Source organism: Sparus aurata, chromosome 5 (genome assembly GCF_900880675.1).
Source record: "Sparus aurata chromosome 5, fSpaAur1.1, whole genome shotgun sequence".
Classification (NCBI taxonomy): Eukaryota; Metazoa; Chordata; class Actinopteri; order Spariformes; family Sparidae; genus Sparus; species Sparus aurata.
Genome location: NC_044191.1, coordinates 17,711,877 through 17,737,560, shown reverse-complemented (window position 1 = coordinate 17,737,560; position 25,684 = coordinate 17,711,877). Strand labels below are relative to the sequence as shown.

The following is a 25,684-nucleotide window of genomic DNA, read 5'->3' as shown; positions in this document are numbered from 1 at the left end:
AATAGATTAATAAACTTTTTTTTTTGTGCAGATGTATACTAATACTGCCGGTCTGCCATATTATGGAAGCGATGATGTATAAGAAAGATTCTCTAGAGTTTCTCTCTCTGATACAGCAACACACATATATGTGTAGAAAAGTAGTATGGGATGCACAATGCATGGATCTGGATGAAAAAAATAATCAGGTGTGTGTAGATTGCTGGTGTCTATGAGTGAGTGAAAAATGGGACTGTGGGGCTCGCTGGAGATATGCACTTAGCTGTTATAGTTTTAGTCCTCTTAAATCTGGCATCATGTTCATGTTTAGGATGTATAATAAGAACTGGATATTTAGTTCCAAGGCTGCTTTGCCTTTGCCACTCGCGACACGTTGCACAGATTGTATTTACACCAGCCTGACTACCTTCAGATGTGATCAGGCAGATACAGTTCTCATCATGACTCACTTGCCCTTTGCATTTACATGTTATCTTCCTTATCTGGAACACTGTGTCCACACAAAGATTGCATTTCAATATCAGGTCTTAGGGTTAATTACGAACTCGACAGTTTCTGAATTAAGACTATTAATTGAGACATGGGCAGAGAGCATTTTTTGGATAATGAGGTCCACTTTAATGTTTTTAATGAGAACATTCACATACTTTAAAGCTGCTGTAAATGATATTTTTTTTTGTCCCCCTAGTTTTGAGTTAAATAGCTCTTTACTCTACCAGTAATCACTGTTACAGAGTATTTGGTCAGTGACCCATGGCTCTCTTCCACCTGCTCGTGCAGTAAAAGAGAGGAGACATTTTCATGTATCCCTGCCCCCTTCATCCAATCAGGGCAGAGGACTTGATAAACAGGCTGATAAACAGGCTCCTCTGTCTGCTGATTGCCGCTGCACATTCATGCAGTGACGGAGAGAGCCGGGAGGGGATTGCTAACTGCAAAATGGGCAGGAAGTTAGCTAAAATGACGACAGCGCTTACAGCAGTTTTAATGAACAAGAAGCGTACATAATTTCAGTGTGTAGAACAACAACACGAGATGCAGGATACATGTTCAGTCACACCGTGGCTGTTACTCCACTCTTATCTTCAGCACTCCTCCTGGCCAGCATGCTTGTGGTCTTTCCTCTAAAAAATAACACTCTGAGCTTCTCTCTCAGGCTTTTGTTGGAGCAGGTAAGGAGGATCGCAGAAGCCACGCAGTAAAACGACAAGCCGAGGATAAGCATGTCCGCGCTCAGCCCAGAGGCGAAGATGGCATGGAAATAGTAGAAGGAGATGGTGAGCAGTGTGGTGAGGTAAACCCAGACCAGAGCCACCGTCAGCCGACAGACGAGCAGGTACGAGTCTGCAGTGTGAGAGCTGCTCTGCATGGCCAAGGTGTGTTTGCAGAGGTAGACGACCAGCCGCAGCGACGTCGGGAGCATGATCATCAGCGGCATCAGGGTGAGGTAGCTGATGAAGATGATCACATAAACATGGATGTCAACCCAGTTGGGGAGCAGAGGCTTTCTGATGACACAAGCGGCCTTTTCTGTCATGTTCTGAAGAGTTTTGCTCTGGAAATGGAGGTAGAAGAAAGGAGTGAACATCATGCAGGAGGTCAGCAGGGTCACCACCATGATGATGTTCAGGACGGTTGCGATGTTCTCCTTGAGCGTTCTGAAAAGAGCCGAGGAGAAGCTCAAAACCCTCATGCAGTAGAAGACGCTCAGCCAGGCGACGGACCAGAAGCTGACGGCGCTGCTGCTGAGCCACATGAACAGGACGACACAGAAGAAGAAAGGTAGGTCCGGCCAACAGAGCACCCCGGCCCACACTGAGGACGCGAGCACGAAGGTGGAGATCTGCAGCAGGATGTTGCCCAGCGAGATGAAGCAGATGATGACGGCCACAGTTTTCACACCTCCGGACCTCCACTGCTGCCGCAGCATGACCCCGAGGTTGAAGACGTTGGCGAGCACTCCCAGGACCAGCAGGAGGGCGGTGCCGCACAGCTTCACATCAGCAGCTCCAAACATGGTTCCAGAGGCGCGGCGCAGATGGGTCCTGCTTCATTCCTCCCGGGTTTGGAGCAGAATGGCATGCCCAGGTTCCTTACACAGGAAATTAAAATACCCAGCATGCAAATGTGTTCCCCCTCGAGTCACCAGCGAATGCTGCTGCATGTGAAAACAGAAATTAGACATCATTTAGATTAGTCACCACACGGCTTTGTTCATTTATAGAACAGACCTTGAATATAAACTGGGCAATTACAGATTTGACCTGACATGCAAGCTGAATGTACCGATGTTTTGTTTCTGTTTATTTCTGCTTCTTTATGTGTCTGTAATTGTTTTCATTGTGATGGGTTGTATTCCCCTATTCTGAGGTCAGGTCCTTTACCAGCATTTACATTTTATTCATTTGAATTAACAACATCAACCTTCTTATGCATCACATTTAAGGATTTTCCAGCCCTAATTCTCTCAAATAAGAAGACCCAACATGGCTATAGTTTGAGACACAGACTTACTTTTAAAACACTGAGAATTTTTTCAAAAGAGAGAGAGGCTTGATTGTATGAACACAACTCAACAGTGATGATGTGCTCAAGTAGGCCAAAAAGTGTTGAGAAAAAATGTGTTTCTGTGTCGGAACCATTTCAACAGGCTGCTGGACAACCCTGGATAACATCGCTCTAAAAAACTGGCCCCAGCTTCAACATCTCCACTGAGAAGAGTCAGAAACTGCAGATCACTGACCCCGAACCAGTCAGGTCCTCCAAAGTTGGAGCCTAGCAGCACTGTCAACACTGTTTGTTATGACTTGGAAACTCGAGAATGATGTTTGCAATTATTCATAAACTTTGCTCAACAGAAATATGGTGGAGCCAAACTACAAAGTCTCTTAAGACTAATGCTGGAGTTAACCGATTTAGCTGCTTCCCACCCATCTCCTTCCTGTTCCATCCTCTTGTCTCTCCTCTATACAGCAAAGACCCTGAAACTACTGTAGCCACAGTCATTTTTCCTGAGGGCACGCAACAGGCTGGGGGACCTCGGCCATTGTTGGAACACTTCATCCCGCTGCCTCTGAACAAGTTTGTTATGACTGTGAAGCTCGAGTAGATTGTCTGCAATCACCCATAAACCATATAGAGGTATCACTAGACTCTGCAGTTTCTCTCAACTCTGACACTCGTCTTTTGTTTGTTTTTTCCAGCATGCAACTTAACCTCTGAAAGAATGCACTGCACACTAACCTGCTCACCACAACATGGCAGACAAAGTTAGCAGCATGCCGGTGAAGTAAGTAAAGCATTCTGCAGCCCAAGAGAAGGCCAAAAACAGAGCTAAATGGAGAGTAAATATAGGATTTATATCAATAAAGAGGCCAGGCAAAATCTAACTTCTGAAAGTCTGTGGTCAGAGGACATCCAGCCTGTCTGCTCTGCATCCTCATCAGACTGATTCAGAGACTGCTGAACCAAATCCAGCAATAAGAAAGATTAATGTTTTTCCCGTCCCTGTATATCCACGTACAGTTTTTAGTCACTGTAATTGCTCAGATTGCTGATTGCATTTCTCTGATTTAATTAAATGGAGGAAATTGACCCTGAAACCGAGAATATTCTGTATCTTTGCTTCATAAATAACACAAATGATTAACATGTTTATAAATGACTACTAGTTTCAACCCTTGCTAAGAATTGCATTGGGAAATGTGGTGCAAGTCATGATGACATAAACACATTTTTAAAAATGTTCATCTACATGATCAGTGATGATGATCAGTAGACTAATTATAAAGACAATCAATCACAGATCTTAGGCACCCCGAGCAGATAAAAATGTGATAATCTGAGCCGTGTTTACAAAATGTTGGGCCGAGCCAAGACCAAAGGTCAGACTGCTCAACCACGACGGCCTGCTTACTTTGAACTGTCACCACCATTTAAAAATCAGTGCGCCTCACAGCGAGGAGAGGCGGAGTTCTGAGCAGACGCTGGATAACAGGCGAGGACGGAAGACACCGAGGGAACGTGGTGGAAGCGAAGCATCTGCAGCCTTCAGACCCTGACATGATGGAGCTCTATCTTGACCTGCACTCGCAGCCCTGCCGCTCTGTTTTCCTGTTTGCCAAGGCGGTCGGGATTCCCTTTGAGTTTAAGCTTGTGGACCTTGCTGCAGGTAATCCCACTCTGCCGGACAGACACAAGGAGAGAGTGGAGACTTTTTAAAATTCACACATAGCTGATTGGTGCAAGACTTTGTTCGTTTTAGATTTTCAGTTCACATTCTGCCTTAAAAAAAAGTGGTTAATTTGAGCTTTTTGTACTCGTAGAGAAAGTTACCAGATGTAGAGTTGAATGACCTGCAAACTTTGAACTGGTTACATAAGCTCCAGCCCCAGAGAGAGCGCTGCATGGATGTCTTTCCTGACATTTTTTTTCACTTCATGTTTGAGGTTGTGGCTCGTCACACATTTTGCAGGATTAGCGAGTTGAACATCCTGCAGGATTTTGAACTTGTTCTGTAAGCATGAACCTCCGGGCTATCAGTTTACATTTTCACATTTCACCCAGAGGGCTCAAAGTCTCATCCAGTGAGGTAATGAGTAGGAGTTAACTCCAAGATAACCAAATTTACACACAAACAGTGGGTGAAAGTATCAGGGGTCGGAGGTCAAAGCATCCAGACAAAACATGCCTGAGCCCCTGAGGTGATCGAGTTTAACAGAGACGTGCTGGAAGGAAGATAAAGGAAACGAAAGGCGTTTTTCTAAGCAGAAAAGAAGGAAAAGGGGAGGGGGAGTCACAAAAAACAGGATATTTAGTTTGATGATATCACAATCACATATTTTATTCATCTCTTTTTTCCTAAAGGCAGAGCGTCACTCAGTTCTGTGCTATGTATTCATGTATTCAAACTAAACTGCAAGCAGATGTTTTTTCCCTCATTTTAACACATCTGTGATTCTCATTCGTATGTTTGTCTCAGGGCAGCAGTACAGTGAGGACTTTGGAAAGATCAGCATCATGAGGAAGGTTCCCGTCATGAAGGATGGGAGCTTCATTCTGACCGAAAGGTACAACGGTGGCGGTTCTACGATTGACTCCTAACTGTCGATCAGTGTTTCCCAAAACTCGAGATGACGTCCTCAAATGTGTTTTTTTTCCTGTCCACAACCCAAAAACACCGTTATGAGAGATGAATGAAAACAGAAACATATTCACATTTAATGAGCTGGAATCAGAGAATTTGACTTTCATTTCTTTAAAAAACAAGTCTGTTCGATTTCTTGGTTAGACGCCACAAAGTAAGTTATGATGGATGCCTGTGAGGAGGAGTTTGTTGAACTCTTTCAAAGGCTGTTATCATAATTTATAAGGTTTGGTTCACATTTATAAGGGTCTTATCAGTTCTGCTTTAAAGTATCTGTGGATGTAATTAGATCGGCATTATTGGCCTCTCTACTTGTACGATGGAGTTGAAAGGATTTTTTTTTGTGCTGAAAGCTTTGAAAAGTGAGAGATGTTCACTGCTAATTCATCTGTCTGAGACATGGACAAGACAAGCAGGCGTATAAGGCTTTACAGCCTCAAATTGGACCTTTTAAAGTTACTTAAAACTTGTTCACATTACTTGTCTAACTTCATCCCCTCAGTAAATTTTATCCCTTAAACATCCTTTGTGTCCTCTTATTTCCTCCTGTGTTTCAGCGTTGCGATCCTGAAGTACCTGGCACAGAAGCATTCGTCATCAGTGGCAGATCACTGGTATCCAGCCGACCTGAAGCAGCGAGCTTGTGTGAATGAGTACCTGTCATGGCAGCACATGAACCTCAGAACTCACGGGTCAAAGGTCTTCCTGCTCAGGGTATGAGTCCACGATCCACCTGGTGCTTTGTCCTCACCTGGCCTGCTTCAGTACACACAAATGTCAGAGTTCACATGCTCGACCTGTTCCTTTTTGTAGCACTGAAATGTTTAGTTAAATAAGAACTTATCATTTCCACTTATCGTTACATTCAAGAATTAAAGAATCTTAATGACTATAAATGTAAAATTGAATTCAAAATTAGAAATCAACAAATCATTTGCAGCTGTCGTCTGGGAAAGACGACTACTTCACTTCACTGCTGCTGCTGCTGACACTACCGAGGTCTGACTGATGATGTTGTGTGTGTCCCTCTGAGCAGGCTCTGTATCCCATCATCATGGGCTCTGAGGTGCCGAAGGAGAAGATGGACGCTGCTATCGAGGATCTGAATCAGTCGCTCAACCTGCTGGAGGAGAAGTTCCTGCAGAACAAGCCGTTCATCATTGGCAACAAAATCTCTCTGGCTGATCTAGTTGCTATAGTTGAGATCATGCAGGTAACACTGTGACTATTTCTACTACTACTATCGAACTATAATATAGTAAACTAGAATGTAATTTCATCTCTCTCAGTAAATTCTACCCTGTCTGCATGTTCAGCGACCCCAAGAGGGATCTTGACCCCAAGATTGCAAAAAAAAAAAGAAATTTTCTCGCCTTAAAAAGCCGTATGTGTTTCGCAGCCTGTTGGAACCGGCCTGGATGTTTTTGAAGGCCGGCCCAAGTTGATTGCCTGGAGAGAGCGGGTGAAGAAGGAGCTCGGCGAAAAGCTGTTCGACGAAGCTCACGAGGTGATCATGAAGGTGACCAGCCTGCCGCAGAAGATGCAGAGCAACAGCGACCTGGAGATGCTCATACCAAAGTTTCGGAAGATTTTCAGCTGAATAAGATTCTGTGTACAAGCAGAAATAAAACGACTGTGGTTGGTGTCAAGACTGTGTCTTCATTTGTTTCTAGTTTCGTGATTTTAACTTTTTGGAAAGCTGCAGCTGTGTCTGCATTATGTAAAAATGTATCACATAGTTCAATATGTAAGTGTTGACCGCATGTTGAATTGTCAAAACAAATGGGGTGCAGGATATTACTTGGGTGACTGCTAACTTCTTCTAGCTGTAGCTGCTGTTAGCTAGTTACCTTGGTTAGCCATGCAGCTAGCGGTCGGGACTGGGAACTGAAAGCATCGGGGAAGTGTTGATGTAAACACCGCTAGCACAGGAGCTTGTGACTAGAACAGGTTGGAGCTGGTTAGCATGCCAACTTCATAAAAAAAAACTCTGCAACACAAATTATAGATACTATAATGTCAAAACTGACATTTCTTCAAATTTTAGTTCATTTTAGATTGTATTTATAACTAAAATCTTACTAACTGCACCTTTAACTGTCACAGATAAATGCACATTTATGATCCCCACAGCACAAATATCAAAATCACAGTTCTCGGTACATAAATTCTATATTCTTAAACATCTGTGTCCATTTTGTCAACTTGTAAACTGATTTCAGGAAGTTTTTAGATTTAAAGGGTATTATTTTGACTTTTATTAAACATGGGGTCAGATGACTTCGACACGATGAGGTGTGGTTGTTAGAAGAAGAAGAACACCAAGTTTACCTAAACCAGTGTCGTCGTGCAGATGTTCTCATCTACATTCCAGTTCTGCGCACATGACTGATGCAGAGGCTGAGTCATTGTTCCCTCATGGGACAGTTTGTCTGGCAAACTTTTGTGACAGCGGTCCACTTGTCATGCTGGGAACAAGGAGGTCTTTATCGTCAAGAAAATCAGGGAAGAGAGTCGAATCCTGGAAAACAGGAACATATTGGTTTTGTTCTCAAATATTTATAGTATATTATGGAGAGATAATCAGAAAGTTCTGTTTATCAGTTTGTCAGCATGTTTATCTCTGCACACGGTCCGGAAATGTTTACTGGACGAGTCTGAGAACTGATTTAAATTCAGATCCTTCGAGTGAGTGTCCAGTAGTAGAGACACCACTGACATCTAGTGCATGTTCTCTGTTAGTCCCCTTTAAAGGGCCACGATGTAGTGTTGAATTTCTATATTTACGATAATAATGAGGTAATAATTAAAACTCAGAAATATAAAATTTTTTTCCATAAGTGAATAAACAAGCTGTTCTCAGAGGAAAACAAGGCCCACAGAACTCTGTTTGAAGCAGTCTTAATGTTCCACCTTCTGTCCATTTGAGGTTATTCTGTCACCTGTTTAGGGAACTGCCCCGTGATTTGTTGAGAAGTGCTGCTGAGAAACATCTCAAAAATACAAACAAAACATTTACATCAACAGAAAACTTCATATGAGAACAGAGTGAACAGATTAGTTCTTCGTGGTTGTTTCCGTCTTATTGTGTGTGAGCGGACTGACTCTGGAGGCTGAATTCAAATCTTTCATTCAGATTTTATTATTGAATTATTCAGCCAGAATGTCGTTTGGGACTTCTCGAGTATATATTGTGTTATGATACATGACATATGAAGTGTCTGTCAACACATTGTATGATGATGAAGAATTGTTCTTAAAGAGCTCCTGCAGCTCGGATCATCAAACCCACCCACCACCATCAGACATATTTTCTTTTAAAAAGTCCCTTCAAATAAAATTCTTATCTCAAGTTCTTATTTTTTAAATTGTTTCTGTTTTGTAATCTTCCCGTTAACAATAATAATAAGAAGAAGAATTAGGGATACAAGATATAGATTTTCTTCTTCTTTAATTTATCGGCTATTTGTGTTTTCACTGCAGGCTACACGTAGAGTCATTTCACTTATTGTCTGAATTTCATTTTTTTTTTCTTATTTCTGCTTTTTTATTGTGTGTTTTGAATTGTTATATTTCTATCAGTTTATCTGTGGAGCTCAGAAAAGCTACTGGAAAACCAAATGAATAATAGTTATTTTAATAAAAAAAAGACTGAATCGATCAACAATTGATTTTCCGTGTGTGTGTGTGTGTGTGTGTGTGTGTGCTGCAGCTGCTTTGGTGAAGTGAGAGCAGCTGCAGGAGTCTGGACATGTGACCGTCCACACAGGAAGAAGAGTGAAGAAATGAGTCAGAGATTCCTCCTGAAACAAATCAGACAAACCAACTCGAACCCCTCCACCACAATCACCACCACCACCACCAGCAGCAGTCTACCGTCATGCCTTGCTGCGGGCTTCGCGGTCTGTGTCAGTATGAAACCAACAAGCTGGTCCGGATCCAGAGCGTCCGGCTCGGCTCCATGAAGTGGAGTCTGAACGGGTTCATTCTGCTCTTCATCTGGTGAGTGAACATGTGAAATACTTCAGCCCCCGCGTCCCTCGGTGCAGTCGGGGAGCGGCTGCTTCCTAATTAGTATTATTCACCGTCGTCAAAAGCTCCGTTAACGCTGCTGAAAGCGTTTTCACTCCCGGCTGCCGTATTCTCCTCCAGATCAATAGCAGAACCGGAGAAAAGAGCTGTGTTTAACTTAAACCTTGAACTATGAACAACTTCTTTTGTTTGTTGTATTGTATAAAGCCCAGTGATTCAGTGCTGGACATCCACAGTGCAGGGCTCAAACTGAAGCAGCAGAGATAACCTGACCACAGCCGCACAGATCAGTTGATTAATCGATTGGTTCGATTCCATTCTGTTTTCTGCTTCATCACTGTGATGATTTGCTGTTTTCTGTCTTTGTTAAGTAAATATCTCCTGGTTTCGGACTGTTGTTTGGACAAAACACGCCATCAGAAGGTGTCAACGTGGATTTTTCACCATGTCAAAATGTTTTGTTTTTAAACCAAGGATGTGTCCTGAATACTTTTTCTTTATGCTTTTAGTACGCTGCTGCACTGACAAAGTACATACTTTTGCACACAGTATGCACACAACTGAGACATTTGTGATGACAGTGGGCCGTCATCTTGACCCTCTTGCTCATATATCCGTCGCAGCCTTAACACATAGTTTTGGAGTACAAAGAACGTAATACTTACTCTTTAATGTAATTGTGGTGCTCTCGGCTTTGTATACATTTGTGTGACACACCGTGACATATGTGATATGTCTTCTTTACCTAACTTGCGTCACAATACTGTAAAAGCTCTGCATTTTGTAATGTAAGACCCAAGACAACTTGAGAAGGTGCCTAAATGGCATCCTTTGGCCTGTGGACTAATACATACTCATTACATACAGCTCCTTTAAACAGCTTATTTAATTGTTATTATTTTGGCAGCATCATGATGTTGTGGAACAGGAAGTACCAGGAGTTTGACCTGGTGGTGAGCTCTGTCACCACCAAGGTGAAGGGTGTCGCTCAGACCCTCGGGGACATGGTCTGGGATGTGGTGGACTACAGCGGACCCTCACATGTAAGGAGCTGGATCCTCATGGTCCTCGGTCCTCTGGGGTTTTCAGCATGAAGGAGAATTAAAAGAGTTTTTTTTTTTCTTTTCTTTTTAGGATAAAAACTCCTTCTTTGTAGTGACCAACGTCATTGTGACGAAGAATCAGAAGCAAGGAAAATGCCCAGAGGTGCGCTTTCATCATCATCATCATCATGGTCCATGAAGCAATCCCCTCCCTCCTCTCTACGGCACCACATAAAAAAGCACAGCAGTAATTGGCAGACGTAGCTGTAAACAGGATCCTGGATCCTATTTATGGAGTTCTCTGTCCTGATTGGATAGAGTGGGCAGGGATACCAGAAAATATATTTTGTCTGTTACTGCATGAGCAGGAGGAGGAGAGATATGGGTTACTGACCAAACACTATAATAGTGGTTACTTTTGGAAAGCAGAGCTATTCCACGCTTATTTTAATGAAGAATATCTCTCACTTACAGCAGCATTAAGTAGTTGAGGTAGTTTTATCTATTTTTATTTTATTTTTCTTTATCCTATATGCTATTTTATGTTATACAATGTATCTTTGTTTTAATTTTTTGAAGCACATTGAGTTCACGCTTGCCGTATGAAATGTGCTATATAAATACATTTGACTTGACTTATCTGCAACAGTTGCTCCTTTATCAAAGTGCTGCAAATGGTAGATGAAATGTTAGCAAACCTTTCTTATTTTGCAGCGGTGTTTATATTCCAGGTTCTCCGGATAGGCAGATTGTGCCGCACTGATAAGGACTGTGAGAGAGGAGCCTGGGATCAGCAGAGCCATGGTACAGTACCTTCATCTCACATGCACACAAGAAACCAGGTAACTGGAGAATGTGTTTCCAAGATCACCTTTTGAAGAGCAGGACCCTGGTTGGTGTCAATCAATCAGTCCATCTCGATCTTTATTTGTATAGCACCAGTTTACAACAAGAGCTATCTCATGACACTTTCCAATTTGTGCAGGTCCACACCACACGCTCTTCATTAATGTATTTACAGAAACCCAACATTTCCCCCCTCGAGAAAGCACTTGGCGTCAGTGGCGTCGTAAAAACTGCCTTTTAACAGGCAGAAACCTCGAGCAGATTCACGTGGGTGTACACAAACCACAAGAGTTCAGGGCCCTGTTCTTCAAATGTGGTTTAGCTAATTCAGGCTAACAGGCTGTCATCAGGCTAAAATAACCCTGTTTATTCTCGTACAGCTAATGTGGTTGTTTCAAAGAAGGACTGATTTGTTCATTTGTAATTGATGAAGTTATCTTGAATAACAGTGCGCTCCTATTTTGAATTAAAAGCAAAATGAGAAGAGTTGAAAACATGATCGGAGAACTGGTCGTGTGATTGCTGTTATGTGAGGGTGGGAACCTTCCCAGCATGCACAAGGGCAACAGAATCATGGACATTATTTTGTAACTTATATAACAGATTATTTTTGTTGTATGGCATGTGTCATTTCTTTTACATTGAGCTCAAAGTTTCCGCACTTTGATAACTGTTAAAAAGTTACCAGTGATGCTGGTGTATAATTGGTCAGGTTTTCCCTGGTGTACATGTAAGTTCTCTGATTTAGTTTATTGTAATTGGGCACCAATTTGGCATTCCCTGCTGCCTTTCGCTATCTGCGTGTACTGTAAAATCCCCATTGCTACGTGAAACAACGACAACTTCCAAGCTGGCAAAAAACCAAGGCTAAAACAAAAGAAAATTATCTTAAATCTCGACACACTATTGATTTGTATGAAAGCTGCTAAGTGGCGCTTTGAAGCCAAAAAAGTTTGACTTCCCTGATGTAAAATGACCTGGATCTTCTGTGTTGTATGGCTCATACAGCGTGCCCACTGGAGACTTCCGCTGACTGAGCTGGTTAAATTCCGGTTTGGTGCCCAGCTAACTTCTATGGGGAAAGAATGATTTAATCTCGGGCTGTGCTAGACTCCCAACTTTAATTGGACTGAATGGCTCAAATTATGGAAGTGAAATCTTGCAGGGGTTGTGCTGCCAGAAACAGTGTATCCAGGAAGAGAGCCAGGCTTTGAAGCCAACTCTCGTAGTGGCCAAACTGTGTAAACTGTCCTCATCATGTCATGCACTGGGACCCCAAGAGATCATTTCCCTTAAACTTACCTTGAGGAACGAGGCTGTAAAACGGTGGATAATTATTTTGGAGCGTCACAACACTCACAAAATTAACCTGCACTGATCTTACCTCTTTTTGGCTTACTGAGCTGTTTGGTACCGACGTAAATGGTCACACAAATTAGTTGTGTTACCTCTCGTTGTGGCAACAGATGCAAGGCACTGTCGACACAGAACACGCGTTTGGTCAATATCATCATTCTTGTAGCTGAAATATTTCCAGATAACTGACATTGCTTTTCTTTTTGGCACCAAGTCTTTGTTTTTGGCGATTTTCTCTTGTTCGTTGTTCATTTTTCAATGTTGTTACCAGCGACTCACTCCATGTGCAGGGGTGTGGTCTGCTTCCGCACACTGAATAAGAACTAATGATGTGTCAGGTACCCTTGAAATTAGATGAGTTAATTTGCCTCCTACATGGCAGGCCCTGCGATGTGACTATTGCTCACACATACATCGCGATGGCGATGCTCAAACGATATATCGTGCAGCTCTAATTGGAATGTCCAGAAGAGCCACAAGATTCAATAATTTTATCTAAACCAGAAGTAAGCTGGCTTGGTCGATGGAAGTCTTTAGTGTGCACCATCTATGGACCCCACAAAGAAGAAGGTCTGGGTAATTTAAGATCTGGGAAGTTGGGGCCCCAAAATGCCATCGCCTTCAACACTGCATCCAGATTCTAATGTAATGTACTTGCACCAACATGTTCACTAACAGCACAAACATAAACAAGCTGTTAGCTTTTTCTGTAACCAGATTTCTGCCTCACCCTGGTTTTTACCAACTTATTTTAACAGTGGTGGACATACCCGTGACATATTTAGCTGTGGAAACCAACTTGTTTAACTTGTAGGGTCCACTGTCAGTGCTATTACATGACACTCAAGAAAACCAAATTACTGGGTTAGTCCGACTATGATCGGATTTTTAAGATGCATGTATACACCTTAGTCTGACTAAAATCGGACCGGATTGGATTTCTCATAGTCGGATTAAAACACCTAGATTATTCGATTGATAGTTGCATTACTCCTGCATGTATACATTCTATCAGATTGGATTTGGATTTTACGTTCCGTGCAGGCTCGAGATTTTTTCCATGGGGCTGTGAGCCGGAAGTAGAAGGACGGCAGTGGCAGCGGTAGCGCGGCGGCGGCTTCTTTTCTCCGAAATAACCGCAAGAAAGAGCGCCATTGCGCATCTAGTTTGTGTAATTATCATGTACACCATATACGAAGTGTACAAAGATGTAGTTTCGTCTCGCTCTTCATACGCCATCTTTCTTGAATGCCGAGGCAGCTGGTGACGTAAAGAGGTCAGCCGGAGGTGGCTCTGTTACCACTAGTTGAAATGGGTACAGTGCCACCTGTTGTAACGGGGTATGACATGCTTCAGCCAATAATTCTATTTTCTCACCGGCATGTATACTCGGACTATTGCAGTTGTCCGATTGAGTAGCATAGTTGGCTGTATGGCTGTAATTCAACTAAGCTGTGCATGTAAACGTACTGTGTGTGTCTCAGTTGTGGACTGACTTTAAACTAAATAATTTTTAATAGAATGATCTGTTATCTCACTGCTCTGCTGTCACTGCAGTACTTCCCTTGTCCATAGTGGGTTGTGACCAGTTGACACCTGTTTCCACAAGAAGCAGAGGAATTTATCATCAAGGTGCTGCAGATTTAACTTCAGCCTGCAGTACAGCAGCTCTCAGCTCTCTGATCGTCACCTGCTGAAGAATTCAAACTTGTGATCTTTCATACTCCATTGTTAGAGAATCAGTAGAGTTTAAAGCAACAATATGTAGGATCTCGCACATTTTGTGTGATTTGGCGCCCCCCATCATTTCTGAGAGAAATAATAATAATAATAATGATAATAATGATAATAATAATGATAATAAATAATACAGATCTAAGGATTCTGTAACTATTTGTCAGCTGTAATGTAATGCTGGGTTCTATCTATGAACAAAACTCCACACGTCATAACACTGTTTTTTGTTGTGGCGTGTTAGTTAAGGTACAAATGTTACATACTGTTGCTTTAAGTGCAGGACTGTTTGTTTTTCTTCCTGCAGGGATTCAGACGGGATCTTGTGTGATTTCTGACGTGTCGAAAAAAACCTGTGAGGTTTCTGCGTGGTGTCCAATTGAAAAGAGGGGGAATCCTCCGAGGTGAGCTCTATTTTGTTGTCAGATAGGAGCCTTATGTAACATCTCACTCGGGAATTTAGCTTTTTGCAATCCTGGTATTTTGACATATCATCACCTTTGAAGTTGACGGGAAGCTTTTAGCAAACAGTTGCTTATTTACACATTTAGCAGTTACAGAGCAAGATGATCATTCATTTGGAGGAGTTGTGTAAATGTGACTCCAATATTCTCTTTGTTTTCTCTAAATATCTGAAATATCCTGCTCTTTAGCTGCTAAATGCAAGTGGGTGAGACCTGTGAACAAAACTTTTCCCTTTATTTTAAATCTATGCATTTTGTTTTCTGGTGTGAAATGAACTTCAGCAGAAAGTTTGCAGCTTCACCCCGCCACCATTGTTGCTGGAGACAAGTCCATACAACATACTCACTGTACACAGTACGTGCTATGCTATTTACTGTATTACTATAATACAGTACTGTCACCATCAGTCAATCAAACTGTGACTTCACAATCTCACTGCCAATTACCTGAGACAAAGATGCAGTAAAAACTTCTCAAGGTTAAAGGTCACTTCCTTTTTATGGTGCTCCTGCAGATGTTTCACTGCAATCCACAGTTAATTTTTTGGCAGCTCCTCCACTTCTTTTGCACATTGCACTGTCCATAAACGGTGAACTCAGTATAACTACAGCATATGTGCTTATAGACTTTTTTATGTATACTGTTTTTTGGTCACTTTTCCACTTCAAAGCAACTTTCTACATAGTGTTGCTTTAAACGCACCTTGTACTTGAAAGAAACTTAGAAACTATACATAGTTTGGTTTTGGGACATACTGTAGCTTTTGAGTCTCCTTCAGATAAAGATTCAGTGTATTTTGCTCTATTAAGATGTATTATTGACTCCAGTGTGTAATAACTAGAGTTGTCCATCATGCAGGCCTGCTCTGCTGGCAGCAGCCGAGAACTTCACAGTCCTCATCAAAAACAACATCAGGTTCCCTGCGTTCAACTTCATCAGGTGAGACGGCTTTATGACTGATGGCACAGAGGCCATCTACAATATACATTGTTACATACATCAAAGTCATTTTCATTCAGTAAGACAGTTGCAAAGTAGTATGTTTCTCCCCTGTGTTTTAAAAACCCTTTCTACATGTTTTACCCTGTCAAATTCACATTTAAAGGTGCAGTATGTAAGATTTTTAGTTGACAACATTAAACACAATTATCAACTGAAAAAATAACAGTTTTGATGTTATGATAACTATGTATTATTTCCGAGATATCTACTGAAGTTAGCATGGTATCCAGTTAGCCCCAGTTTGTCATGGTCCAAAGCTACCATGCTAGCCTCTCTGCTTATGGTGTAAACAGCATCAGCCCCATGTAAGGCAATGTCAGCTAATTACCTAATGGCAGCTACAGTTAGCAGCAGTTAGCGGATGCTCTGGGGATATGCTGCCCCCTGTTGGTTTGGAGTATGAATTCAACAGGTAGCCAATTCTTACATGTTGCACCTTTTTATCAAGTTGAAATAGAGCTAATTAGTTAAGCGTCAAGTATTTTCCTGCACTAAATTATTTTCATCAAATAAGAAAAGCTAATGAAACTTTTAGACTATCATTAAACTCTCGCCTGGAAACAACCAATGACATTTATAACCATTTTGAAGCTCTTTGTCTCTGACTTTCTGGGAATATTAAAATCTATTTTTGGTGTGGCAGAAGGAACATCCTCCCAACGATGAACGGTGCCTACCTGAGTAGCTGTCAGAGAGTGAACGACTCGCTGTGTCCCATCTTCAGACTGGGGGACATCGTTAGAGAGGCGGGGGAAAAGTTCTCTGAAATGGCAGTAGAGGTGGGGTTACATGTTCAAATGTTTCGTCTGTGAAGGTAAAGTTCAGTTTTCTTACACCCTGGGTCTTATTTTTGCACTCCTTTCCTCCATCACAGTCAGTTATGATGACATTTTACTGACCGACGTCACAGCTGACATCTCGGGATGCAGCAACATTGCCAGAACACCCGCTTTCTCTTTTTTGGACTTCCCCTTGTGAGCCACTTTTCCTCAGCAAGAAATCAAGTAAAGTTGAAATGAAACAGCCAGATAGAGGAAGTACTACCTCAGCAAACTTTCTTCAGTCTCGGTGGTTGAAAGTGAAAAGTCAGCATTGTCACTGTAACTGCAGCCATTAATACATTTTTGCTTTTCTCCAAGAAGAATGTCTAATTTTTCTTCGCACATTACTGAATAAGCTGATGTTTCTTCACGTTAAATCTTTCTTATTTAAACATTTTTGTCTGAATGTATTATTTTCTTGAAACAGGTCCAGACAAATTTATCTGCGCTTTGAGATTATATCATCCTTTCAGTGAAAATTTGATTGTTTGGAGTATTTTGTATAAATCAGGTTGCATTTGTCTTGTTTTCAGTGCAGCTGCCTTCCTTATTCGTCCTTTTTTTAAAGACGCTCTTTCACAAACTATGTAACAGTGTATCATTTTATGATATTTTTGTTTTCATATCAAATATTAATCTATAAAGTACAAGTAACTACAGCTGTCTTATATGTAATGTTAATGTTGTGGAGTGCAAGAATAAAGTGGCCTAAATTGTCAACGCTAGTAAAGTCTTTCAAAATTGTACAAAAATGATACAAGTTCGGTTTTGATATACTTTACATGAGTATTTACATTTTATTGGTATTTAACATTTTTAACACTGTAGTTTTACAATTTTTTACGCTGCTGAAATGAACTGTTTCTTGCTGGGTGAGTTTTTTTTTTTTCTTATTTCCTCTGATGGCCACAGGGGGGCGTCATTGGCATCCTGATCAAATGGGACTGCAACCTGGACTGGCTCATGCAGCGCTGCCTTCCTAAATACTCCTTCAGACGGCTGGATGAGAAAGAGAGCAACAGGACGCTCTACCCCGGCCTAAACTTCAGGTGAGCGGGGGTCAAAGATCAAGTTTACCACCTTCAGGACCATTATAGGAGCTTTGGTTAGTTTGAGGCTGAGCAGTTTTTATATATGGTGGTCCACAGTTCTTAAACTTTTCTGTTTCCACAATCATATTTCTGTTGGGATGAAAACTATCAAGAGAAAGTGAAAAATAAACCCTGACAGGTTTTCAGTCTATAGTTCTATTACAAAAGTACTGTACTGTACGTAACTTTCAGATTTGGGGTAGTTGTAATTTGAGTATCATGCTATACAACTTTATACTTCTACTCCACTACATTTGACCGACAGCTCTAGTTACTTGTTACTTTACATATTGAAAATGCTTTCATCCCCATCCTGTCCAGTGAAACACGTATATCTCCTCATTTGATGATGTGAAATGTACATTTTTCTAATAATCTGAAGAAAAAAGTCCACTTCCTTTTTGGATTGAGAAAACTAAATGACCAATTTTATAACCCTTCCTGGATCAGATGAAAAAATGCATGGTGCAAGCTGAAAACAGGCTGTTTGTCTGAGCTCATTAAACATTGACTTTTATAGCACGTGGTACTCAGGACAGTGACGCTACAGACACAATGTTCTTACAGAATATAATGCATTTCACGGTGTGGTACTTTTACTACAGTGAAGGATCTGAATCCTTGATAAATCTGTTTTTATAACCAGTAGAAAACACAGTTTCTGAACAAGACAAGAAGTGTTTCAGGCATATTATCATGTTATTTCCGAGTTGGGGTAAATAAATCTGCGTCATGTTAGAGGCTCCTCTGTAACAACAAGCCGCCTTGTTTTTTTTTTAATTGTTAAAAAATGCTCTCTTCTGATCAGGTATGCAAAGTACAACACAGTGAACGGAGTGGAAGAGCGAACGCTGTACAAAGCATTTGGGATTAGGTTTGATGTCATGGTGTTCGGACAGGTGAGTTTGTTCTTTTTCCGCATATAATTAAAATTTCTTTGCTATGGATTTTCCATTTTTCAGACTTAATATGAGTAAACCAAGTAGTTTTTTTGAATGTTCAGTAGGCCTCTGTGTAATGACACAATGTATACTGCCTGTTGAGGCATCATCTGATCAATTTAATGTCAAATATCTCTTATCATAAACTCTGATATCCACGCCTTCTTTGCACACAGTAACTAATGATCTACAGTTGTGGTCCTGACTCTTGTGTGTGTGTTTAGTAAAAACAAACAAGTGACAGTCTGCGGTGTTTTCCAGGCGGGAAAGTTCAGCTTCATCCAGCTCATCATCTACATCGGGTCAACGCTGTCGTACTACGCTCTGGTGAGAGACCACCCAGTGTTGGTTGCTGTCACACAAGTGTCCATTCATGCACTCCCTGAACACAGTGGCGGTCAGTGTTAAGAGTCCACAGTGGCTGCATGTGGATGAACTGAATGAATTAATCAGAAAGAGCTAAATAAGATCAATCTGTTAGCTGAAGGCTACAGGAGATAAAAGGTTAGTTGTAAAGATAAAGATTGTATGACATGTCTCAAAAAACTCCACTGTGGAAATTTTAGGTGGTACTTAAATAATTTAAGTCGCTTTATCATTCTGCTCTAACTCCCACATACTATCTCGCATATTCAAGAACTTCATATCCACTGTTTTGAACTCCTTATAGGCCGTTTGACTGATGCTCACAAAAATTTGCAAATAGCATCTGTGGACACTTCTGACGAAAAGCTGTCAAAAGAATTTCGATATTCCAAAAAAATACTGAACTTCCGGTAGATTTTAATCACAACAGGAAGTGTTGCGTATCTCCACATTGGTGTGTCCGAATCACATGAAACTCATGTTCCTGATTTCCTGTGAGCCCCTAAGGCGCTGTGCAAAATTCTGTGCAACTCGGCCTCAAGGGGGGCGCTTTTATCGCAAAATAACCAAAAAGAACACTTGGCTGGCAAGTTTCACCAATATGTACGATAATCAATGAGCACGTATATCATGACCAGATGCACAAAAAAATCCTATTGGACCAATAACGTAAACCCAACAGGAAGTCAGATATTGTCCATTTAGTCATCACTTTTAGCGATTAGCAAAACATCGCACAAAAATGTCAAAGTAGTGAGAAACAAGCTGGGGTGGAAATCTCTCTCAGTTGGCATACTTTTTCTCAAACAAAAGAGATGCATTACCCACTACAAAAGCCTCTTTATTCAGGATTCTCACTTGATTCACAACCTCCGTAAAACAGGTTGACAAACTTCTACAATTGCCTTTTTGCCCAGCCACACTCACTCAAGTGCCCACTCACAGTGTTTGTTGAGAACAGCACAGTGACACAAGAATTTCCCATGTCATCACTGAAACTAAGACAAAGTAAAAAGGATGATTTCACATAATACAGACACATTTCTTTCAAATTGTGTAAATATGTCTCCACAAGGAGATACTTGTGCCACATTCCTGAAAGAACTATATTAGGCTGCCCACAAAATAATTATACTTTGGGAGCACATACATTATATTTTACTGAGAGCTCTGCACAAAGATAGCAACATTACAATCACAAAATAACTTTGCTTGTTTGCTGTTATTCATTTTTACATCCAATAATTACCCATCTCACTTAGTTTCCCTAGCTGCACTGCAGACTGCTGAACGATGCTCTCTCACTCATTTCTGTGCTCTCACCTTTGAACACTTGGGCACTGAAAGCTGCATTCTTTTTTACTGTTTTGTCTCCAACCATAGCACTTCATTAACAAGCCCAAAGAGAAGGCTTTTAGAGTTCACACCACATGACAAGGCAGAATCAATGATCAAAACATAACTGACCAAGTTAGTTTGAGGGATTTTTCACTTGTAGTCCATTTTGTACTTATGTTAGCTATGAAATAAGTCTATTAAATCTAAGACACATTATTGACATTGAAATTACAAGGGCCAGTAAAAACTCAAAGGCTCATCTCATTTAGACCAAGAGGTCCAATTTCTGATTGTATAATATACTTTTTTGAAGTTTTAACTATTTACAGTGAAACTACATATACAAACGTTGCAAATGGCTTGAAATCTACAATCCTTCTCTTTCAGCTACATATGGAATCATTGTGCGTGGAGATAAAAGAGTTCACCTGAATTCATCTTCCGGTCTCCAGGTGTCCAAAGAAGAGCGCACAGAAGAGAGAGAGAGAGCATGTAGTGTGCAGCAGTCTGCATCGCAGACAGCAAGAGTTTGTGAGAAACATATAAGACTGAGTGAGACGGGTTATTCTTGCCATTAAAATGGATAATAGCAAACACGCAAATACATTTATTGAGCACAATGACATTCAATGCTCAGATGACATTATGTTTTGCTCCCGCATCATTCACGCCATATTGAATCACCGCAATTTATTTCAGTCTCCTTAGATGATTCACTGTATGTTAGTAGGCTCAAAAACCACCATTCTTCCGGTGCCGCTGGTCAGATGTGACAATCGGTTAACTAGAACGGTACTATAATTTTACATTATAGGCCAATAAACTGTCATAGTCAAAGCGCCTCATGTTGGACACAGAAAATGACATTTAACCCCTTCCTGCACTGTCCGTAACATGGATAGATTAGAGATGCATGCACAACAATCGGCCAGTGGGGCCGGGTAAACAGCACGCCCCGACAACAGCATGCACTGACGCGCGTGGACTGCGAGGGCCCGTTCATCGCTGCTTGCAGCTTTAATAAATGATTGAAACATTTAATTTCACCGTGATGAGCTTTGGAGAAAGAGTGAGGGGTTTTCTCGGATACAGCATCTAGTGGCTTTTAGAAGAACTGCAGGTTAAAAGTGCACCGCGTAGCTTTGGAAATAATTTTTAATCGGAAGAGAAAGACCTTTATTGACTGAACAAACTCTCTTTGTTTTCATGGCTGAATAAACAAACTGACCTTAAAGGATAGCACAGTTTCATACTGTTTTACTCTGTTCGTATTTGGTGGACCCTGCCAGCTTTCTTGCGTCACACTGTGTTCTGGGGACCTTATTTCCTTCAGAGAACAGCTTGTTGATTCAGTTATGGAAAAAATAAATATTTGTGAGTCTACATAGTAGACTACTTTAAGACACAGGAGGGTCGAACGGGCGTTGGTGCTGTAAAAGACAAACAGTCTCTTGAGCAGAAGTCCAGAGAAAGACTCGCCTAAGTCCACCTTTTGTCTTTCTTATGAATTTGTTTTCATTTGGAATTAAGAAATGTAATTTAAAATCCAAACGTGTTTTACTTTACCTGACCTTTACTATGCTGCACAATGGGCTATTACTGTATGTCAGAAGCTCAACTCCAGAGTTGATCAGGAATGTCAAAAATGTAGAAACTGAATTCTTGCTGTGATTTGACACAGCGTAAATTATCCCCCCAGATTGAATCAGTTAACTCAGTCGAATGAAGTCTAATTGGTGTTAAACACAGATCACATGTATGTTGACACATTGGTGCGGTTGATTTCTATTGCGGCTGAAAGTGTGAGCTGCTGACTGCCAGCTGAGCCTTTGTGTGTGTCTTTTCCTCCAGACGACCATGTTGATCGACTGGCTGATTGGAACCAGCTGTTACTCTGTGGAGGTTGGACAGAACTACTCTGAGAAGAAGGTGGAGGCAGTCCAGGACAAACAGAAGGTGATGAATGGTTTGATATGACCTGCGTAAACCAGCTGTCAAACTTTTTACAGTTTCATACAAACAAGTATTATATATTAATCCATTTTCAAATCGCTGTAGTTTGTGATCATTCTGAACGTCTTTCTGGATGATGTGACTGTGTTGCAGTGCATCCTCTGTGTGTCCTACATCGACGAGAACAACATTCGACTAGTGAAGAGATCACAGAAGAAAAGTTTACAAGACGTCAAGGCGGCATCTGTTCAGCCACGCAAGGTACACCTGCTGCACCGAGACACATTCAGATATCCAAAGATATAACATGTGTTCCCTTTTTACTAATGAAATACAGTGACATTAAGACTTAAAGTTGAACCTGTTGTTTCAAGGCATCAGCTTCAAATAAATTAAGACTTTCAGGGTTGAAGCATCAACAGGTTCAAATCATGGGTGATGAATTTCTGGCAACTTGAATAGAATAAATACATATTTTCCCTCTTCACTAGCACAGACATCCTCACATATCATAGATGATTGTCTTGCAAAATACAGTATCAAGTACCGCAGAGTTGCTCTCACGGGTGCCCTTCCAGTGGGCGAAACATGATCAAGTGCTCTCTAGGTTGCCCTTCCAGTGGATGCACGCGGTGCCCACTATTTTATTCACCCCTGCGTCCTGAGTCAGCCAATGCTTGATGGTATTATATTGAGTTTTTCTGTGATTTCCAATCCATAGTTTTATATGTCTTATTGTGAAATGCACCTCCATCCTGTATCGGTGAATGTTTAATCTACTACAACTATAATTGCATGAATGGCCCCATGAGTAAACTCACTGTCTTCAGTGATATTTTCTTTTGTTGACAGGAGGACACAGGACACCTGAGAGCCGTTCTCTCTCTGCTACAGTCTGGTGTTGGTGCTAATCATGATGCTCAGCCTCCCCACGAACATAAACCCGACCCCAAACAAAAACCCTGTCGTCCAGCCTGGTGCAAGTGCGACCACTGCACTCCCTCCTCCGTCCCTCAGGAGGAGCTGTGCTGTCGGCAGAGTGCCGGCCCCTGCATCACCTCATCTCCTTTGTTCGGGCAGCTTGTGTTAAGCCACTCTCTGCTGGAGGCTGTCCTTCTGTACCGTGACCCTCTGTCTTCATTGGCTGATCGAGGACAGGCGGCCTCCCTGCGTCACTGCGCCTACAGACAGTACATCAGCTGGAGGTTTGGCGTCCCACCTAATGACACCCACCCTGTCATCCCCAGCTGCTGCGTGTGGAGAGTCAGGGAGGAGTACCCGAGCCCGGATGGACAGTACAGCGGCTTCAGACCTGTCAGGATAGTGTCCATGCAGGCCTGCACTAATGGAGAGCTGTGAGAGGAGTGTTTCTGCATAGCAGAGCAGGGACTCCCCACTGACCACTGACTGACCTACTAACAGTGACCTTATGTTACAGCTGCCTTGCAGAGAAAAAAAATGCAATAACCTCACTAAACTGAGTGGAAAATGAAAACGAGTCAGTTTTTGTCAGCTTGCCTTCCGTCAGAGGGGAAAAACCTCACTGAGTCAATAAATCACTGCATTTTCTAAGATCATCTGTCACCTAACATGTGTCATTTGGCTGCTAAATAGAAATATCCATGAAGCAATCGTTCTCAGTTTCACTCCCTCTTAGCGGCCTTTTGCCTTTATTGGGCAGAAATAGCATTTTTAACATCTCTAGCATATTTAGACGGAAAGGATTTCTCCTGCCAGGAATGTGCTCACATCCATCATATCACAGAGAGGCAACATTTTAAGAAAATAACTCCGATGATAAAGAAAAAATGTGCCAAGTGCTGCTCTAGGTTAGGATCAGTATAATGAAGTAATATAAAAGTGAAAAATCAGGTGCTCTTCAAGGACAGGGCTCCTGGAAGAGTAAAAATAATGAACATTGAGTATATAATGGAAGTCCATGCTATTGGTTAGCAGGCTGAAAAGGATTCTGAGATACTTTAATAATAATTATTAAAATCCTTTTATAGAGTCTGGAATAAACAAATGTGCCTAGACTCGACTTGTGAGAGGATACAACGCAATGAAGACTCTGTATTAAACTAATCAAGTTTTCAGGTGGCAGGGTCTCATGAAGTCTAAATTCTGTCACTTGAGACCACCATCAACAAGAGCAGTGATACAAGTGCAAAAGATATACTGCCTGAGAGAAGGAGAGAAGAAGAGAAAAAAAACAAAATAATATTCAATCACAAATCCTGTGAGCGTGGGCTGGAATAAAGCAGGTCATGGCAGCCCAGTCAGTTCACTGTGTTAAAGACTTGTTGCAGTATCTCAATTTGTTTATTCAGCGCACAAACTAAAATTTGGAAACAACAGTGTGTGACTTTAGGGAAAGTTATGTGCTGGAATTATTTCTTAAAGTATGCCCAGGACCACAGTCATCACAGTGAAGTAAATGGTTGGTAACATTGTGCCTGCTCAGAGACCAAAATCAAAATCTGTTCTCACCGATCAAACATAGCAACCAACGCTATAGCCGGAGACACTACATAGAAGTGGATGGATAAACTGTCAGAAAATAATTCCAGCATTTAGCTTTTTGGAAAACAACAAATAGGCATTATAACAACAAGTTGTTAATTAGTGAGCTTTAGTGGTGTTGGTGGGTGTTAGAGCAAGTTACGCTGTTTCTCCCTGCTTCCAGTCTTTATGCTAAACTAGGCAAACTACTGACGTCCACTATATTTTTTTGTTAATTGACAGGGATGATGCATCTAGGCGTGAAATATAATGGTCCAATATGTAAGATTTTAGTTGAAAACATTGAAAAATGACTGAAGTTATCAACAGAATGTGTAGAAATGACAGCTTTTACATTATGACGTGTATGTATTGTACAGAGATATCTACTGAAGTTAGCATGCGTACCTGCTAGCCCTGGCCTGTCGTTGTCTAAAGCTCCTGTGGTAATGCTGTAAAACAGTCCTATAGTGCTCCGAGCTCCCAGTCCGAACCACTAGCCGCACAGCTAAACGTGCCAACTGGCTAACAGCAGCTACAGTTCCCCCTATTTTTTTTGAGTATCACATCAACAGCTGGCCAAATCTTACATATCGCACCTTAAAACATCTAAGGGGAAAAGTTCAACAATTGTTTTCTTATTTACTTTATTGCAGAGTTAGATGAGAATACTACTGCTTTCCCAAATAGTCAGACTGATAACTAGACTAATAGTCTGACTATTTATTAGGACAAGTAATGCCCCGCAGTCTCCGCTGATTGCGAGGCACCTGATCCATAAACAAATAAAACCTTAACTATTAAAATGCAGATTTTACACTTCGGTTATTGTACAGATGAAACAATCAAGACATAACGTGTTCACCAGTGAGCTACAGAGGTGCTGGTATGTGGATTTTGCTGTGGACAGATCGAGGCCAGCTGTTTCCCTTCCTGTGTCTTAATGCTAAGCTAACCGGCTGCTTGCTGTTGCTTCATATTTGTGGTACAGACAATGATGGTCACTTTTTTGCAAGAAAGAGAATAAACCTATTCATAACATGTCAAA

The 25,684-nt window shown here is 41.4% G+C and overlaps 3 protein-coding genes across 5 annotated transcripts; 2 read left to right on the top strand and 1 right to left on the bottom strand.

Moving 5' to 3' along the window:
• Nucleotides 1–616: 616 nt before the first annotated feature.
• LOC115581719 (taste receptor type 2 member 40-like) lies at nucleotides 617–3,999 on the bottom strand. Its single transcript, XM_030417026.1, has 2 exons — nucleotides 3,917–3,999; nucleotides 617–2,158 (listed from the first exon to the last, which is right to left on the bottom strand). Exon 2 carries the CDS (start codon nucleotides 2,015–2,017, stop codon nucleotides 1,055–1,057), a length of 963 nt encoding a protein of 320 aa, XP_030272886.1. The 5' UTR covers nucleotides 2,018–2,158; nucleotides 3,917–3,999; the 3' UTR covers nucleotides 617–1,054.
• Nucleotides 3,274–6,795, top strand: gstt1a (glutathione S-transferase theta 1a). Its single transcript, XM_030417029.1, has 6 exons — nucleotides 3,274–3,289; nucleotides 3,947–4,171; nucleotides 4,982–5,069; nucleotides 5,704–5,860; nucleotides 6,183–6,359; nucleotides 6,546–6,795. Coding segments are annotated over exons 1-6 (849 nt in total). The 5' UTR covers nucleotides 3,274–3,288; the 3' UTR covers nucleotides 6,747–6,795.
• A 2,074-nt stretch (nucleotides 6,796–8,869) lies between these two features.
• On the top strand, nucleotides 8,870–25,684 carry p2rx7 (purinergic receptor P2X, ligand-gated ion channel, 7). 3 transcript variants are annotated; one of them, XM_030417012.1, is made up of 13 exons: nucleotides 8,870–9,148; nucleotides 10,086–10,221; nucleotides 10,313–10,384; nucleotides 10,953–11,025; nucleotides 14,465–14,561; nucleotides 15,481–15,561; nucleotides 16,268–16,403; nucleotides 17,358–17,494; nucleotides 18,345–18,435; nucleotides 18,739–18,804; nucleotides 22,033–22,137; nucleotides 22,288–22,395; nucleotides 22,987–25,684. In XM_030417012.1, the coding sequence occupies exons 1-13, from the start codon at nucleotides 9,027–9,029 to the stop codon at nucleotides 23,491–23,493; spliced, it is 1,731 nt and encodes a 576-aa protein (XP_030272872.1). In that variant the 5' UTR covers nucleotides 8,870–9,026; the 3' UTR covers nucleotides 23,494–25,684. The 3 variants fall into 3 exon arrangements, with proteins under 3 accessions (XP_030272872.1, XP_030272873.1, XP_030272874.1); XM_030417013.1 differs by having other exon boundaries at nucleotides 10,936–11,025; XM_030417014.1 differs by lacking the exon at nucleotides 10,086–10,221 and having other exon boundaries at nucleotides 9,017–9,148; nucleotides 10,936–11,025.